Source organism: Dicentrarchus labrax, unplaced genomic scaffold (assembly GCF_905237075.1).
Source record: "Dicentrarchus labrax unplaced genomic scaffold, dlabrax2021, whole genome shotgun sequence".
NCBI lineage: Eukaryota > Metazoa > Chordata > Actinopteri > Moronidae > Dicentrarchus > Dicentrarchus labrax.
This window is the reverse complement of record NW_026136701.1, coordinates 6,457,950-6,475,669: the sequence shown is the minus strand read 5'-3', so window position 1 is coordinate 6,475,669 and position 17,720 is coordinate 6,457,950. Positions and strand designations below refer to the sequence as shown.

The window sequence follows — 17,720 nt, the reverse complement described above, 5'->3', positions numbered from 1 at the left end:
CTTTCATTCAGTCCCCAGAGGATAAACCTTAAAGACGTTAATGATCCCCTGACTTTCCCTTTAGCGCCACCATGAACAGTACCTGAAATGGTAGTGGAGTACCAGCACTTGTGATTTTTGTCCACATGAGTACCCTTACATCTTATCACCACCTCCTGGTGAGTCTAGGTTTGCACTCCTAAACAACCGCATAATGGCAGATTTTTTTTTTCCCCTCTTGGCAACCGCAAAGACCCGCCCTACTCTGCCTTTGACAGGCTAGTGTTTGTTGGGTTTGTTGGTTTGGTTAGTGTCAATCGTTGGCAATCCAAGGTAGCGAATGGGGCGGATCTCTGAGGAAATATTGGTGGGAACAATATGTCCTTGTTAAAATGGATAAAAAGCTAAAAGCATTTGGGTTAGGGTTATATTGTTAGGGGTAAAGGTTGTGCTGAAATAGGCTAATATCACGTTTTTGGGTCCAATTCAGGCACTGACCATGAGGATATACATTTGTGGCTTTCAGTGAAATATCTCTACAGCTATTGGAGTAACTGCCATGAAATGTCTTACACACATTTAAGTCCTCCCTTAGGATGAACTGTTATAACTTGAGTGACTCCCTTACTTTTCACGCAGTGCCATCGTCAGGTTAAGTTTTGGATCTGACCAATACTAATCAGAAAATCGTAGCATGCTAACAGGCTATGCTGATATGCCAATAAAATGTTTTTTCTTGTTTTGTATGTCATGCATAAACCATATATTATGATGTACTAAGGTACTTGCATAAAATAACATGTACAAATATTCATAATCAATCTGGATGTTCATGTTACTACAACATGGCCGATCTGTGAACTCTTTATTTTGTCAGACAAGGAGTCAGGAACGAGATCCACGCTGTTAGTTGTCAAGCGTCATATTTATTTATTTCAAACAGTGATGTCTCCTATAAAGAAACATACAGTACAGTGCCTTCAAAACTGTTTCAAGTAAGGCAGCATATTATTCAAAGCCATGCGGATTCAAGTATAGGAGCATATACAGTGCCATGGTACTAATCTGTTCAGATATGGCAGCATACAGCTACAGAGTGCCCATTCACCATGTAGGCAGGTGAATCCTCCATGGCCCGTTATCAGAACGCAGCAGCTATTCACATTGTAATTAAACACGAGTCTCCTCTCAGATCGGCTCCCTCGTTCCTGCCATCCGTCTTGCTTTATTTGTGTTCCTGTCTATTTTTCTGCATCATGGTGCTCTTACTCGATCCTATCTCAATTATAGAAATCATCTCAGTGCTCCTCAATCCCTCCCTGGAAACCATCCCTTGCTCTCTTTTTTGTTTCTCTCCTCCATCCTCAGTATTCCATGCTGGCTCCACCGCCATAATTTGGTATCTTGGCCCATCTGTTGTTTTTGCTGGTGTTTTCATTGCTCTGCTTGTGTCTTTGTTTTCGCCACTAAATCTGTGATTCTGTGGCAACGGCGTTGGTTTGTTTTCGCCTGTGATGTTCATGTTTGTGTTTGTGTATATTGTTGTGTGAGTGAGCGGGAGACAGTTCAAGAAAGGAAGATTATGATATCTTCAAATGTGTTAGGGCTGTGTATGTACGCCTCTGTATGACAAGTCATTAGCCAAAACACGTTTGAATATTCACACACAGCCACTGATAACATTATGTGACTATACATAACAAATCTTCTCAAGGCCTAGAGACAGTGACTGGCTCAGAGAGCATGTAGCAGCCTTCATCCCTTACACTCGAAAGCATTTCTGAAAGGACGTCTTGCATAATGACGACCGGAGTTTTTCATTAAAAAGAAATTACCCATCAGATTAGACTGCGGGAGATATTTTTCTTAGATTAATTTGGTTACGATTGCCGCTGTATACTTGTGCAGATGCTATTACTAAATTGAAACCCACGCTGCACTGTATTTGTGAAAGGCGATTTATGTCAGGGGCAGTTATTTATTCGGCGTGAGTATCAGACACAGTTCACTTGTGTTTCTGTGCTAATTGTTTGGCTTGTTTTGATTCCTGCTGACGTCGGCTAATGGTTTGTAGCTAAAAGCACTCTCTGTGTAAGTGTTTCTCCCATTACCTTCCTTTCCTCTTCTCTTTGCTCTCTGCGCTTTCCCTCCCTCCACACACACACACACACACACACACACACACACACACATTCTCACCCTCCCTTCACCAAATCTCCTCTGCTTTCTCTATCTCTCTGTTTCAGGTGGTGCAGGTGTTGCGGGCGATTGATAGAGATGAGGGAGGGAATGACAGCACTGTGTATTTCAGCATCCCTCCAGAGTCCAGCGCTGCCCTCAACTTCAGCGTCAGGGACAGTGGTGGTAGGCACTCAATCTTTCCCTCTCTCTGTATATCTCTTAATTCCTTTTTTTGTTCCCTAGGCAGACACATATTGTTTTTTCCCCCACTTTTTTAAGGCTCTTAATCCCACATTTTCTTTCCGCCTTTCTCTTTCCCTCTTCATCTTTTCTCCTATTCTGTCTTTCTTTTACCCTCCTCTCAAACCCTCCTCCTCTTCTCCTCCCTCTACCTCCCCCTTCCCTTTTTCTGTCTCTGCCTCTCCCTTGTACCATCCATCTCCCAACTCTGGTGGCCACGTTGTTTTGCTTTGTTATCCTCCTCTCTTTTATTCGTCCCTCTTGTTTGCCTTCCCATATCCACTACATCCATCTTCCACCCCCACCCCGCACCCACCTCATATACTTACTGTTTCCAATGAAAAGCTTTTGAAGAAATCAGAGCTGCTTCATTTAATTCACTTCAACTCAACTGAATTAAGCTACTTAGTATTTGTTTCTGGTACATTCTCCATCTGCTTTCTTTACCCTTTCCTGCACAAATACACACACATGGAGTGCAATATACACTGACATACTCAACAATGTTCACACATGTTGGGCTTGTTGATTCAAGGAAGTCATGTACTCCTGATTATTTGCAACCCTAAGCATCAAATCATACATCTTAAGGGTCGTTTGTGCTTAGTAAAACAAGTTAGAATAAAAAAATGTTCTGCATACAACAACAAATATGTACTGTACCGTTATTGTTTGCAGTCAGTGTTTCACAACAAAACACGTGGTTTGTATCCTTAAGGCCTAACAAAGATGCATAATAAAACATAAAACATTTGCAAAGCTTAAGTTTTTTAATACTATGCTCTACAGTAGTACATTCCAGATTAAATCAGCAGCAGTCTTCTTCTTTTTTTAACCCTTTGCTCTTCTGCTGCACGCTTTGACGCATTACAGCCACGGACTGTCAGTGGAACAGCGTGAGGCTTACACCTTACATGTACTACATATTTGCATTCCTGCCCTCTGCAGCTGGCATAAATACATATTAAAACGTTGCTCCAACAGTGGAGACAGTGAACATACCTTTATTATTATGTCCAATTTACTTGGTTGAACTCATCTACCATGTCATATTAGCTAGATATGTCAGTATATCAAGCTGTAGTAAGACAATTTGTCCCAAATACAGTATATTCACTTCTAAAAAATGTTTTGCAAAAAAAAAAGCAGTATTTATTGGTTGTCTTGGCCACTGTGGGGCAACGCAGCAAAACACTACACTGACACATTTTCACCATAAAAAGTTGATATGGTGTGGTATACACATCCAGTAGCATTAGCATTTATCTGAAGTATTTCTGTTCATCTGACCAGTGTTGGATATTCAATGTCCTATTAGCTTTGTTTGGGTCTTCACCTTGCAGATAAATTCTCCACTATGTCTGTCTGCTGTTCGGTGCTGAGCAGGTAGCGTAGCCTAAAGGGTTTATCAGAGCTTTTCACTGAATATATATCCTGTGTTATATCGTAACTGTCTACTGAAGATATTTTTTTCTGATATCTAACATCTGATAGTCATATTCAACAGGATGATTTGCAAAATTCCATTAGCTGGGGAGCTAAGTACTGATTGGCTATCGCTTGCGCCATTGGCCTGCTAATTGTTCCTAAACTTGGCAAAACCACGAGGAGCGAACCTGCTCTGGTTGGACTGTGGATCAGGAGGATAAAGTCGCTGACATGTGGAATCAAAGGCCTCTTTGATGTGTCATCCAACAGAAGAACAGAGAAAAAAAAGGGCATGTTCTGTTCTCGTATGGACAGCTTGTCTTTGTTAAAAAAGATAATGATTTGATCTGTGATTTGGATCAGAGAGGATAATTGAGACATGTTTATATGACTTTGCAGTGCCTTTCATGCTTATTAAATATTTTCCACTCTATGTTCATGTGCCCTCTTTTATGTGGCCTTATTTTTTGTAGCCTTGTGCATTTCATTTTGAAGAAATCTAAAAATAACTTCTACACAGACACTTCACTGCTCTTTTGCCCAAAAGTAAGAGGAGATGGACCAATAAAGGGCCATTAGCTCTTGCGTAGTTGCTGCTCTCTGTCCTAAATTGTTTTATGTGAGCCAATTGCAAAAAACTGAAAGATATGTGGCCTTTTGATGAGTTCTATACATAAAAACATTTAAGCATTGTGCGAAACTTGATGCTTTAGATGTACAGTCTCTGTTCCGCCCATACTATATTATTATTTACTGGCACTGTAGGTCAGGTAAAGTGTGAACCAGCAGGTATGATAGTCTTTGTATTGAAAAATACTCCTAGCCAAATGGACATAAAGGCAGTCGTTTTGCATGTGAAAGTATCTAAGATTTTATGTTTTGTATTCAGTTGGGAGCCATTAATCATGAAGAGTGGCTGCAGTTAAGAGTATGATACCCTAATTGAGACTCTACAGCATATTCACCCTGTTTACCCAAATTAGTATCATTGTTATTCTGGTGTAAGACATTGTAGCTTCAGTGGTAGGGAAAATGTTCTCAAATGAGGAAGATGAACTCCAAAGTTAGATCTTTCTCATTCCGTTGTGGTACAAATCAATCACCAATTGATTGGAACCATAAATTTGCAAACATGAGCGTCAAGTTTGTGGATAATTTCACCATTGAAACGTCCGGCTGCCAATCAGCACAAGCTCAAATTAGAAATTGCACCATGCAGTTAACAATGGATGAATGATCTTCCTCTCTGTCTTCCTTCAGGTCCCACAGCCAGCCTGGTGCTGCTGTCCCAGCTCCAGCCGCTGTCCCGCTCTGCATCCTCTACCCTGACACTCTACGTGCCGCTGGTCCTAAGGGACGGCACATCAGGCCTCACCAGCACCGGGACGGTCACAGTGTCCGTCTGTCCCTGCCTGAGAGGAGGGGCACGGGCCGGGGAGAAAGAGAAGGACAAACAGACCGAGGGCGAATGGGACTGGGAAAGAGAGGCAGTGTGTCTCCCTCAGCAGTCCACACTGCCTTCCCCTGGGCTCAGTACCGCCGCCTTGCTGGCTATCCTGGCTTGTGTTGCTACGCTACTGGGTAAGTAGTCACCATAAGACAATAACAACAGTAGAAAAAATTGTAATATAAATATTTTTTGTCCATTTAAAGACCCTTACTTATACAACCTATATCATGTTACTATAGAGCATAGTATTATTTATACAGTAAAGTTATATCATTAAGATTTCCTACATGTAAAAGAGGTTAATGCTAATCTACAAATAAAAAGTAAATAGTGTTCAGGGCTGTTTACCCTCCACTACATCCCTGGATGCTTAATCTGCATATGAAAATAATGAAAGCAGCAGCGTAAATATTTCTCTTAGTCACAGCTGCTCAATAGCGGGGGTTTACTTTTCCTCGCAATTTTGGTCCAGTTATCCCCTCTGGCAAGGTCAGCACTAATCACTCCTAAAATAACAATTCTGAGTGATTATCTGGGCCCTCCGGTTTTTGATAGCAGCATAATAAAATGTCACTGCCACCTTTGCAGAAACTCAAATGCTCAATTGGATAATGTCTAGGTGCTGAGAAGGCTTTGGCTCGTGGCCAGCATCATTGTCATTTCTATTCAGTCTGTTGGATCACTACTCATGCCGTGTTGATAGGGGCATTATCATTCTGGAAGAGACCAGTTCAATCAAGAAAGAAACGCAACACGGCGTGAAGGTGATCGTGCAGCGTGCTTTTGGCGGAGTTTAGAATTTAGTTCACTAAGTGGCAAGGGCACCCGGAAATTCACACAGCGTTAGAGCATTCACCTCAAGTTTGTAGCTTTAAAATAGGGCTAGAGATTGGTTCCAGCACAATTTAGTTTTTCTTGTCTATAAGAGGTCCATGCTAATCCCGAACTGGGCCCTCCACAAAATGCCAAATGTTCTTACAGAAGCTTTGACAACAGCTCCATCAGGATCCCATCTGGTTATTAAAAAGGGGCTTGGCATACATAAGGCGGATATCAAGCCATTTGGTAACCACTCTTCATGCGAGCCTGCTTTATAGAGGCTCCTTTGAAGAGAGAGAAATACATATTTGTCATGGCTTGAAGGTGATCCCTCAAATTGATATGAAAGATTAGAGTTTTCCCACTCCTTTCAGGGATCATTAGATTAGTTCAATGGAAATCAAATAATGCAACCTCCAACAATATTAGGCTCTAGATTTACTGCTGCAGCTTAACCACATCCACAGAGAGAAGCTGGCATGCACAGTATATGCGCACAGTATGCACATACACCAAGACATACAAATAGAGGTATTTCAACCTGGCTATAGCTATAACTATAGCTTACTAACTACAGACATACACAAGCATTACTTCCAAAGGCAAGGCAAATGTCATTAGCTATCCACGTTATTTTGTGGGGCTGTAAGTTTCTGTGGAAGAACTGGAACATCCACCCATTAGGAACCAAGATGCTAGTATATCATACTGATGCCGCCACCTGAAATTTCTGGCTGGTCCATGACAGGTCCATGCTTATCTGAATGGAATGGATGGATATATCCGGCTGGCAGCTGGTTACCCGGGCTGTTATGGATTGCGTCCAGTATTTTGGTCCCATGAAAACCTGGAGTCAAGTACAAGTATTCCCTACATTCCCTATAACTATATAAAAGTAGATTTAAACATAATAAACGTATTGAGTTTAACAAAAGTTCTTGTCAAATCGTAGACCAAATGCTTCTGGGTGGACTATCACAGGTAGCCTTGTAGGACAACTGTCGAGGAGCCACCATAGCTTGGTTCTTTCCCTGCAGCCAGGGGTCAAATGTAGCTCTCTGCTTTGGGATAATGTGGAATAAGAATCATGAAGCCATAGGAGAGTACAGCGTCCATTTGCCTGGCTGGAGCTCAAAGTCAATTACACAGTGGAGGCATGCATCCTGCTGATATGATATACCAGCCCTCTAACCCAAGGCTTGGTCTGTATTTCTATTGTCTCTGTGTGCCTCACCTCTTTGTCTGCCTTAAATTTTCTCCCTTGCTCACTCTTCCTCCTTCCCTTTATTTCCCCTGTGACTTCTGCCCCCTTCTCCCTTGTTCTTCATTCTTTTTCCAATTTCTGTCCTATGCCTCAATATTCTCTATTCCTGCTGCCACCCCTCTGCAGCGGTGAGTGCCCTGTCATTGTCGCTGCGCCGTCAGAAGCGTGACTCCCTGTCACCGCTGGAGGAGGACGACGTACGTGAGAACATCATAACGTATGATGACGAGGGCGGGGGCGAGGCCGACACTGCTGCCTTTGACATTGCCGCGCTCCAGAGTGCACCGCACAGCTCGCGCTCACGTGGCTATCGCACACTAGACAGCAGGAATGTGTAAGTAGGCGTGGGAGAGTTTGTTTCCATGTGGCCATACATATACAACACTTGTTGTCTAATTTCATCAAACCACATGGCTGGCCTCTTGTTACACGTTAAAAGGAAGTCAGGGAGGAAACAAGTACCCCTTCAGAGTAAAAGCTTTATCTCAGTCCAGCACTCAATTGATCAACTTAAGGAACTGATCAAGCCGTACCTCCCAGGTCATATTAAGGCACCGATCAAAATGCTGAGACAGAAGGCTATCAAGCTTTGCAGTCCTCGGAGACCACTTTGTTGTGCTCATTTTGTTAAAGCTCGTTTATGTTCTGCTACATCAGAGAGTGGTTCGCACCCACTTTGATGTCTTTCTGTGAAAAATTGTTATTGCCTTTGGACTAATAATTAGCTCAGATGAATTCACGCAAGCCATATGGGGAGGCCATAAACAAGTACAAAGGCTGCTTTTAGTTTATCGAAAATTGCTTCTCTCAATTTATGGAGGTGGACACAACAACATGGGAAACCTTCTAAATTCTAATGCAATCCACTGCAATATCCCTGCAATAAATACTACCTTTGTGAAGTTTTTATTTTTGTTGACACTGTGTCACGGAGGAGTGGATAGTTAAACTTTATGGTAACTTTGAAGCTGTAGTTTGTGGTTCTGTTGTACAGCATATCCACCAAATTTACTCTTGAATTTCTGTTAGCTTGTCATGGGGAGTAATAACAGTCCTGTTATGTCTTCTGTGGCTCTGGAGGGAGCTTTCTTAAGTCTGTGAAAGTAACCCTGATGATGTTTCCAGGGTTATCTTGGATTGGGCTTGGATACTACACATTTTTAACAGCGTGCATCAAAAAAGTCAGGATATCTTGGCCTCGGCTTCCTGAACTTTGACTGTCTGACTTCGTCTGAATTCTATCTACAGAAGTCCTTACCTAACCTTATGCAAGTGAAAACTATATCACTGGACCCCGTTAATGTTATTAGGCACACCTGGGTGTGCAAAAAAAGAAATACCCTACAATGTGGATATATTGCTACACAGTACAACATCATAAACCATGGTTTCAAAAATGCAGTCAAAACCAGAAATAATGTCCTGGTGTGTGTGGCACCAGGACACATTATCACACCAGAGACCTTTCTTTCCTGTCACTGACTTTTGTTCACCGGCAAGTAAAGTAAATATGGCATTTACCTGACTAAGTTAAATGGGGATTTTGCCTTGTGTCTTGCAGACGTTATGCCCAGCGTAGCCAAGAAAAAGCTCGCACCTATAGCTGGGCTCAGAATCCGGGTGTGGATCACAACTACACAGGACCAGGAGGACCTCTCTATGGTCGCCTCTGTTACAGCAGCCACACGTTACCTGTTCTCCGTCGCACACCAGGGGGAACATTTGAACCAGGCCTGGCAGAGCTGGGATACCGCTTTCCTGGAGGCCAGCCAGACCACTCTCTGGTAATCCAGAACCAAGGGGCCATGGTTGGGCCAATGGAGTCTGGGGCGGTGTACATAGCTCCCACAGACCTCAGCACGGGAAGCCGAACGGGGAGTCGTACAGGAAGCCGCGACGGGACTGCACCCCAGAGTGGGGTAAGCACGTCAGATGGAGGAACACCCAGGACCAGTGACAGCCAGGAGAGAGGAGGGGGGGCAGGAACTGCAAGCAACTGTACAGATGGGAGCAATGAGGACAAGATGAACCACAGTCAAGATGTGGACTGGGTAAGGATTACAGTGACCCCACTTTTACACCAAACGTGCAATTTCGGATCACAGTTCAGCTTTGAGTTAATCCTAAATATGCCACCTGTGTCCAGTGGCATTCTCACATGTATAATAGGCAGGAATTATAACGCCTCCAATTTTGATGTAGAGAAAAATAGAGTCAATAATTTGGTGCACTGTAAATTCAAGGATTTATGTAATTCTACTCCTCAATCCAGTCTACCCGGTCCCCAGAGAGATAATGGAGGATGCCAGGTTAGAAGATTAATGTTGTTATTTTCCACATAGCAATGTTGTCTGTAGCATCCAAGTTAGCCGTTTGGTAGGACGTACTATAATGCTTTAGATAATGACGTCCTTCAATCTACATTGTGCAAATGATATGTACATGCACATTTGGTGTGAAACTGGAATATGAATGAATTGATAATCCTTTAAGTTCTGTACTGTAACACAGTTCAATACATGGATGGATGGATGGATGTATGGATGGATGGATGGCTTAATGTTTCAGCAAGCAGGAAAAGTGATAGATGTCGCATAGAATAATAATTATGAATTAAAATTGAATAAATGACTTAATTAATGATAGATGGCTGCATTGGCGAAAGTATTAAAGATGAATGAATTACTTAATTATTCAATTAAATGAGCAAATGAGTAAGTAAGAAAGTAATTAAGCAAATATAAAATAATTATTAAGTTTGCTTTCAACCTCATGTACTGTATTATTGCAGTGATTGCAACACTATAATATTTTTAATCTCTCCACGGTAGCAGAAATGTCCAGGACAATGTTTGGGGAAGATGATGATTCAGACATATCAGCACATTTATATCCTGCTGTTCATTATCTTTTCTATGTTTTGTTTTATTTATTAGGCCATTGCAAGGCTCTCTGGCCCTTCCTTTATTTAATTTTCAAATATTTTATCTCTCGATCACTCCCCTCTCCATTCCCCTCTCACAGTGCAGTGTTAGCTCATTTTAGTGTCCAATTAATATCTATGGCTTCTTCCAACTCTGCTTTTCCTCCACTCTGTTCTGCTCAATGTCTGCCTCTCCTTCGTTTCTCAATCACTTTTTATCATCCCCCCCACCCCCCCCCCCCCTCCCCCACCTCTCTGCTTTTATTGTGCCTCTTATTAAATTATCCTTCATCCCATTTTTTCGTGTTGACCAAACCTAACAGTACCACACCCTACCCCAGCCCCGAACTGAAACCACTCGTGCTCGCCTACGTTCCCTCCAGGTGCAGTCGGAGACGTTACCCAGGGAGCATAACCTCGTCATGACCCGATCCGGCTCCATGATGGGCCAGGGTCACGGTGCAGGAGGCTGGGTGTGCGACTCGGCTACCCTCCCCATGGCAGGACGCAGGGCCTCCCGCGCCGGCTTGTCCCCAAAGCGCACAAGCTCTGGCCAGGCTGAAACTGACTCCAGTGGAGGAGGAGGAGGAGGAGGAGGAGGAGGAGGGGGAGGAGGAGGTGGAGGTGGAAATGGGGGCACCTCCACAGATGGCCAACAGCAAACTGCCAGTGGACGCAACTACGCCACTGTCCTGCAGGGGGAGGTATCTGGACAGAGGGACTACCCCGGCAGCTTGGGGAGAGGAGGACTGGAGATGGGGAGCAACTTTGTGGTGGCGAGGCCAGACAGGGAGGGCGGAGGGATATCATCTGTCTACCCAGAAGCAGCTGGCTTTATTGGGGACTGGCGTGATCGGGTGGGTCTCGGGGGGTATGTTTTGGGCAGGAGGGATATGACCCCCCAGCTTTTTCCCTTCCCGGGGCAGCCTCGGGGACCGTACGGCGGCGTGATGGGCTTCGGGGCCGGCTGGGTTCCAGGAATGGAGGCTGCGAGAGGAGCACCAGGGCCTGGGGGTCCCTCCTTGGCACTGAGGGTGGGTGAGTTCCTACGTCTGCGCCTTGCCCAGGTCACTTTTGACCCATCACAGCCACCGTACGACTCTGTGCAGGTGTACGGCCTGGAGGGCACAGGATCCCGGGCTGGATCCCTCAGTTCACTTGAGAGCGAAGGAGAGAAGGATGCAGAGAAGGAGGAGTGGGGTGCAGGGCTGGAAGAGTGGGGTCCACAGTTCCACAAATTAGCCCAACTTTTTAAAGACAGGGAGAAAGAGAGGGAAGAGAAGGATAAAGTTGAAGAGGGTGCCAAAAAGGAGAAGGAAAAGAAAGAAGAGCCAGAGAGGAAAGAGAAAAAAGAGGGAGTAGAGCAGGCTGGAGAAGAGGGGAAAGACTGAGGAAGGATAAAAATGAAACAGATAGGGGCAAAGGGGGTAAGAGAGGAACAGCGGGAATAGGAGGATGATGAAAAGGCAACCAGAGCTAGAATAATGTGAAGAGAAGTTAAAGGAGAGAAAGATGAAGAGGCAAAGTAATAAAAAGAGACAGAGAAAAATGAGCCTAGGGAGGATGGAGAATGCGAGGGCAGGGGAGGGAGTGATTGATGTAATTTAAAGCAATAAGTGTTGAAACGCTGATATGGTTGAGCACAGATACTGAGACAATGCAGAGGCTGCTTCTGCTCGGGGCAGCAACAATTTGTTAAACGCTTTGGACAAAGAAAAACAACCCAAACATCCAAGACTCGATTTAATTCAACTCTCACGTACGGAATAAGAAACAGCAGGAAACAAGAAGGAAGACGTTTCTGGTGGTGCGTGTTGGTCATCTCTTTGTGTCTGCATGCGTGTTTGTGTGTGGGAAAAGTCCATGAGGGAATATGGATGTGCGAGCAGGAGTGCACATACACACTTTTTGAGTGGATATGTGTGCATATTCAACAAAGGAGTGGCAGGGAGAAACCGCGACACCCAGAGACAATTTAAAGATGAGACTGATGACTGATGATACGCAAGCGGCAGCATTAGTTTTCAGGACAACGTGCAAGAGTAAACATTTAACAAGGAAGTTTATAAACTAGGATAACACACAGGGGATGAAATATAGTACAAAGTGAATGGGATGCGGGATGGATGTATAGAGAGAGAAATGGTCGGTGGAAGTTAGACGATTGTACAGAATCTGTTACTTTTTATTCCATCTGCAGTGGCAGAAAAGTGAATTATTCAGCTCACTACTTCATTCCAAATGAAAATGATGAATCATTTAAATCCTGCAAAAGATTCTCCCTCCTCTCAGCCCACAAGGAAAACAGACATTGTGAAAAATTTAAATGATTTAGGGATGCGATCCCCCACCCTCCGCACCCCTACTCTGTTACACCCCCCACACCACCCCCCACGCTTTTTGTAGTTGAGTGTTGGTATGTTTACAAAGATCCACACACAAACACACACACAGACACAAAAGAACTGATGAACATGAAGCTTTGATTGTACTACAGTAAATTATAAACACAAACCATCCACAAGTATTCCATCTGTTATATGGAGTAATGATGACTCTACTATTGATCTCTTAAATGTTTTTATGGAATAAGGCTCCTATTTTTTATGCCCCCTCCCCATATTCTCACTTGACATGTCTTGAGGACAAAGTATGCATGATTTTTGGAGACAACAAAAAACCTAAAAAGGCAATCAATTCCACTTTGAACACTCGTGCTGCCCAAATGAAACATTTCCATAGATCTGTAATGAAATTATAGGGGAACAACACCACAGAGACTCCCACGACAGGCTTTTTGTTCTTGTAAAAGGTCAGGATGCAAATGAGCTGGAGTTTTCAGCTGGAATGCACTTTTATACTGTGTGATGTTCAATAATAGATAATGAATAATGTCAAAGATTACAGTTGTTTTATAAGATGTCAATTAAAGAAGAAGATACAATGTTTGACTGTATGTAAAAGCATTTCAGATGTAAATACCACTAAATATTATTGCTAAAAGAGAGTATATAAAATGAAAAATTAGTAAAAAAAAAAAAAAAAAAGCAGAACTTACATGTCCAAATGGAGCACTGTTGGGACTATCTGTATGTACTGTAGATTAGAAATGGATTAACTGAGCTGGACTGAAAACATGTTTTCAACATCTGTGTAGTAAGTGAACAGGTTTGGGGTTGTTTTGTGGTAGCTCTCGTCTGAGATGGACAAGCCAAGGATTCAATTATACATGTGGCCTCTGGCTGAAGTTTGTTGTGCAAAATATTAGTTACAGGAAGACTCAGAACTTGCCTGTCCCAGCGTGGAACCAATTTGATGAAAATCCAATGGAGTGAGGAGAAATTCCCCTAACAGGCATACAACAAAAATTCTGCATTTTCCCAAAGATTTGGATTATTATTCTGAAAAAGTAGAATAATAAATATACCAAAATGGAGTTCAAGGACAGCTCTGTCATTAGTGTTGCACTGCCTGAGAGATATGAGACAAAGTTTTATAGATAAATACTTCTCTCTAGAAATATAATCAAATGTACATTTAAGAGTAAGATTTTTAATAATAAAAGTATGGGAAAGTGACTGTCCATCAGATTTAATCTTCATGCATTTCAGGCAATGCAACGACCATATTAATATTGCATTTTGCATATATCTTAAGTCAAACAAATTCTCTAATTTTGTGGAAAAATAACTAACACCCACAAATTTGTTGAATTTCTTGAGTCCAGAGGGGAATTTTGCCTCATACCCTAACCTGAATGTGGACGTCTTTGGTGTGCCATCGGAAAAGTGTCACCGTTTATCACTGGTTCACTGTAAAGCCACCCACATAAGTCAAGCTGCCAGCTTTGCTAGTGCCCACCAGTTTGGTCCACCATAATCTTGTTGTCGAAGTCTGCTACTGTCAACATATACTTAAGCAATCAGGAAGTCAGGCTTCACACTGACCGAAATGAAACCCATATACACCTCTGCACCCTTTACCTGAGCCACAGACTTGTCCATACAGTGCCACTGTGCAGACTGGATGGTATCAGGACCAATGTACAAATACTGCACAATAACTGGAGAAAAGTGGGGGGTACAGAACCTCAGGGGGGATCTGAGTTATCATTCTTTTTGGCTGATCAGCAATACCTCAATATCCGACAGCTACTTAATCCTTTCATCAGACATGTAACACTCAGTGGTCTATAGTGACAAAGCATAGGGGCTATTAGACACTTCACAGTAATATACTGTGTGCCAACCATAAAGGATACATTTGGTTTATTACAACTTGGGTCTTATTTTCATAGTTTATAATAGTAACAATAAGATTGTACTCTGCAAGTTAATTGCTGAGATCTGGGAAACTAACCTGACTGCGCCAGGTGTTTTGTTACAGAAAACCATCTGGGAAGTCATCATTGGGAAGTTGTTGTTGGGAACTGTTTGGCACTCTTTAAAGGGCAGGCACTTTCAAAAAATATTTGGCATGTGAATAAATGAACCATCTGTCTATCATTGTCTGTCACAGGAATAATCTGATCAACTTACTGAAGGGAACCTAGCGTTAAACCACGCCTGTAGCTCATGCTGTGGCTGCCAGTAGTTCCTCATAGGAGACTGATTGGTCTGTTACCACTGTGGTTGGACACAAGCGCATAGCTTGAAGCCTGGCAAGATGGATTCTCATGTGATCTCAGGATTTTGGGATCTTAGGAGTCCAGCTGCTTCGCAACATTACTTGGAAACATCGCTTTCAGGAACTCTGATCAGGTCAAACTTTGAATGATCGGTATGTGTGAGGGAGCAGTGTGAATAAGATCCACTGAAGACGAGAAAACATTTGCCTCACTCGCAGTCCATAAATGCGATTAATCCACGAGTTTGTGTTGATGGGTAGTTGTTAGCTAGCTGTCTAAACTGTGAAGGTTGTAACTGAAAGTGCAGACGTTCTTCTTCTACATCTTTGGCAATTACCAAATAGCTTTAGGTGCTTCAACACCAGCCTCTGGGTTGGAGTCTGTCAGACCTGTGGCCTGGGGAAACTATCCTGATTTATCTGGATACAAGACTTTTGAAATGACAAGTGCATATTGAGCCTTAGGGTATGTTGTCTTTTACACATAAACTGGTTCACATCATCTCACTAAACTACAGGATAAACTACAGTTTTGTCTTGTTTTCTGCCTACTGGGTTGTTTGTTTCTTGCCCTATCTGACTTTGTTGGAGCAATGTTGCCATCTTCCCTGTTCTCAGCAATTAGTCAGGTGTTCATAACTGATAAATTATTGTTAAAACTACAAAAACAAGACCCAGTTATAATTTAAACCTCATGTTATTAGAGTAAAATGTCAAACAATTTAGAATGGAAAGAATTAAATGATGTCTTGAATGAAAATTTCACTGGTACACCTAAAATGACTGCCAAAGAACTTGGAACAAATTTGTTATGAGAATAAGAATTGTTGTAAAGAGCACTAACGTGTTGCTTTGCCAATGCATCATCTGGGCAATGTTTTCCTTAGCATTTATGTGGAATGTGCCAACTTTCTGAGTCTCTCTGTCTCTCAACACACAAAAAAACCTATCCTCATTTTCATAACAGTATTGCCAATTCTCGAGCAGCCATTGCAAAAGCAATTAGCATGGTATACCAATAAGTGACCTTTCTTGCCATTCTAATTATATGGTTTATTCCACAGTCTTGATTGGCTCCAGGTGTTTCGTCTCTGCTGATTGGTCTAATTCAAAGTTCTGCTCCGGCTGATTGGTCAAAATCAAAGTGATGATTCTCTTGATTTGTCTTATTTCAGGGTTCTGGAGTGCTGCGCCGACTAAACCACTTGACGGAGCTGATTATCCCACCTCCTGAGCCCGGCAAATTGGTTCAATCAAAAGCGTGATTAGATGAATCAGTTGTTTTAAATAGAATAAAAGCCTGCAGCCGCGGCAGCACTCCACAGCCCCCTTTTCACTCTTTAAGCTAGCTTAGATGCAGCAACCCACAGTGACACACCTAAGTGGTCAAAGTGGTCCTGTCAGGCCATTTGTCAAGTCCTCAGTCAAAGAAATAACAACCCCAAATACACTGAGGGTGGGGAAGTCACACTCAGAGGATGAGAGCAGGTATCTTAGCATCTAGATATATTGATATGTAGCTTAAGGGTGCAGGTTAAAGGTCATGAGTCATCTTGACCCCAAACAGGTAGACCCCATCGGTTCTGTGCCCCCCAGTGACTTCATAGCTCCTGCACGATGTTGATACAATTCCACAATTGCGTGCTGAACAAAGTGTATTTATTTCTGTTGTACTTTTTCTTTTTGTAAATTTGAATAAAAAAGGAACTATTTCAAAGAGATGAGTCAGACCTGCTCTGTGCTCTTTTCTACTGTCTCCTGAATTTCTGGATAATCAGACTTCTGCTGCTTGCGTGTGCTTTCTGTGTGTGTGTGACAGAGGGAGAGAGGGACTGAGAGATGTGCTGTGCAGTGCATACAAATGTGTGCGCACCTTGTGAGCATGTATCTTGTTGTGAGTAGGTGGGTGTGCCTTGTCAAATTGGCCCCTTGAAATTTCCAAACCACAGACAGTGTGGGTGTGCCTGTGTGTGTGTGTGTGTGAGTGTCTGACTGCCAGATGAAGGAACACCTTGTCTGGTCTGATCTGGCCCGATGGGGGGATGTGAGGTCAGTAATAGAGGACAGACGGAGAGTTCTGCAGAGCAATCACGCTTTCAGACGGAGGGGAGAGTTCTCTCTGTTTGTTCCCCAGCAAAGGAAAAAAAAAGGACATTTTGAACTCCAGAGTAGCAGCGAATAGACCGGACCTGACAGCTGCGACCGAATAGTACAAGGCCCCTTTACCAGCCCTTGCAGCTCTCTTGTATTCTGCAGCCTTCGTCCCAGCTGAATGATGGATCGAGGAGATGTGCGCCATTGCTGTGTGACTGAATAGCTGGTTAAAAAGATTTATTACAATAATCAAATATGAAGGAGGGGATTATTTCTACATGATGGTTTAGAGAATGATCGTGTTAGCTGGGTCTCCGCTTGATTACAATGATAATACCCGCCTCAAGTCAGGAGAGGGAGAGAAACAGAGGGAGAGGGACGGGATAGAGAGAACCATATTAGCAGTTAATATGCAAGTCTGTTGGGTTAGATGAAAGTGTATTTGTGATTGTGTTAGAGCTGATTCGGCAGAGTGCTGAAGGAAAAGCCCTTGCCATATTTCATGTGTCTGTGCTTTCCCATAATTATGAGATTCATGGGGCTGACTTGACCCCTACGGAGGCAACATTCTGTATCTGAAGAGGATATAAAGTCAGTTGGAGCCAAGCTGATAAAACACACCAACTTGTAACCAACACAACATTCTTATCGATTTACGACTCTTATATGTACGTTTATCAGTCTGCCTCAAGCATCAACACCGCAATGCAGCATTC

The 17,720-nt window shown here is 43.0% G+C and overlaps 1 protein-coding gene across 5 annotated transcripts in view; it reads left to right on the top strand.

Moving 5' to 3' along the window:
- LOC127363499 (uncharacterized) overlaps window positions 1–16,627 on the top strand; it is a 146,445-nt gene extending 129,818 nt beyond the window's left edge. For 4 of the 5 annotated variants that reach the window (XM_051400033.1, XM_051400009.1, XM_051400026.1 and 1 more), the window contains 5 exons: window positions 2,226–2,343; window positions 5,089–5,409; window positions 7,488–7,695; window positions 8,923–9,412; window positions 10,608–16,627. In XM_051400033.1, the coding sequence (XP_051255993.1) occupies window positions 2,226–2,343; window positions 5,089–5,409; window positions 7,488–7,695; window positions 8,923–9,412; window positions 10,608–11,675 (2,205 nt within the window). In that variant the 3' untranslated portion in view covers window positions 11,676–16,627. The remainder of the gene's footprint in view (window positions 1–2,225; window positions 2,344–5,088; window positions 5,410–7,487; window positions 7,696–8,922; window positions 9,413–10,607) is intronic. The other variant, XM_051400044.1, reaches the window with a different exon arrangement.
- Window positions 16,628–17,720: the final 1,093 nt, after the last annotated feature.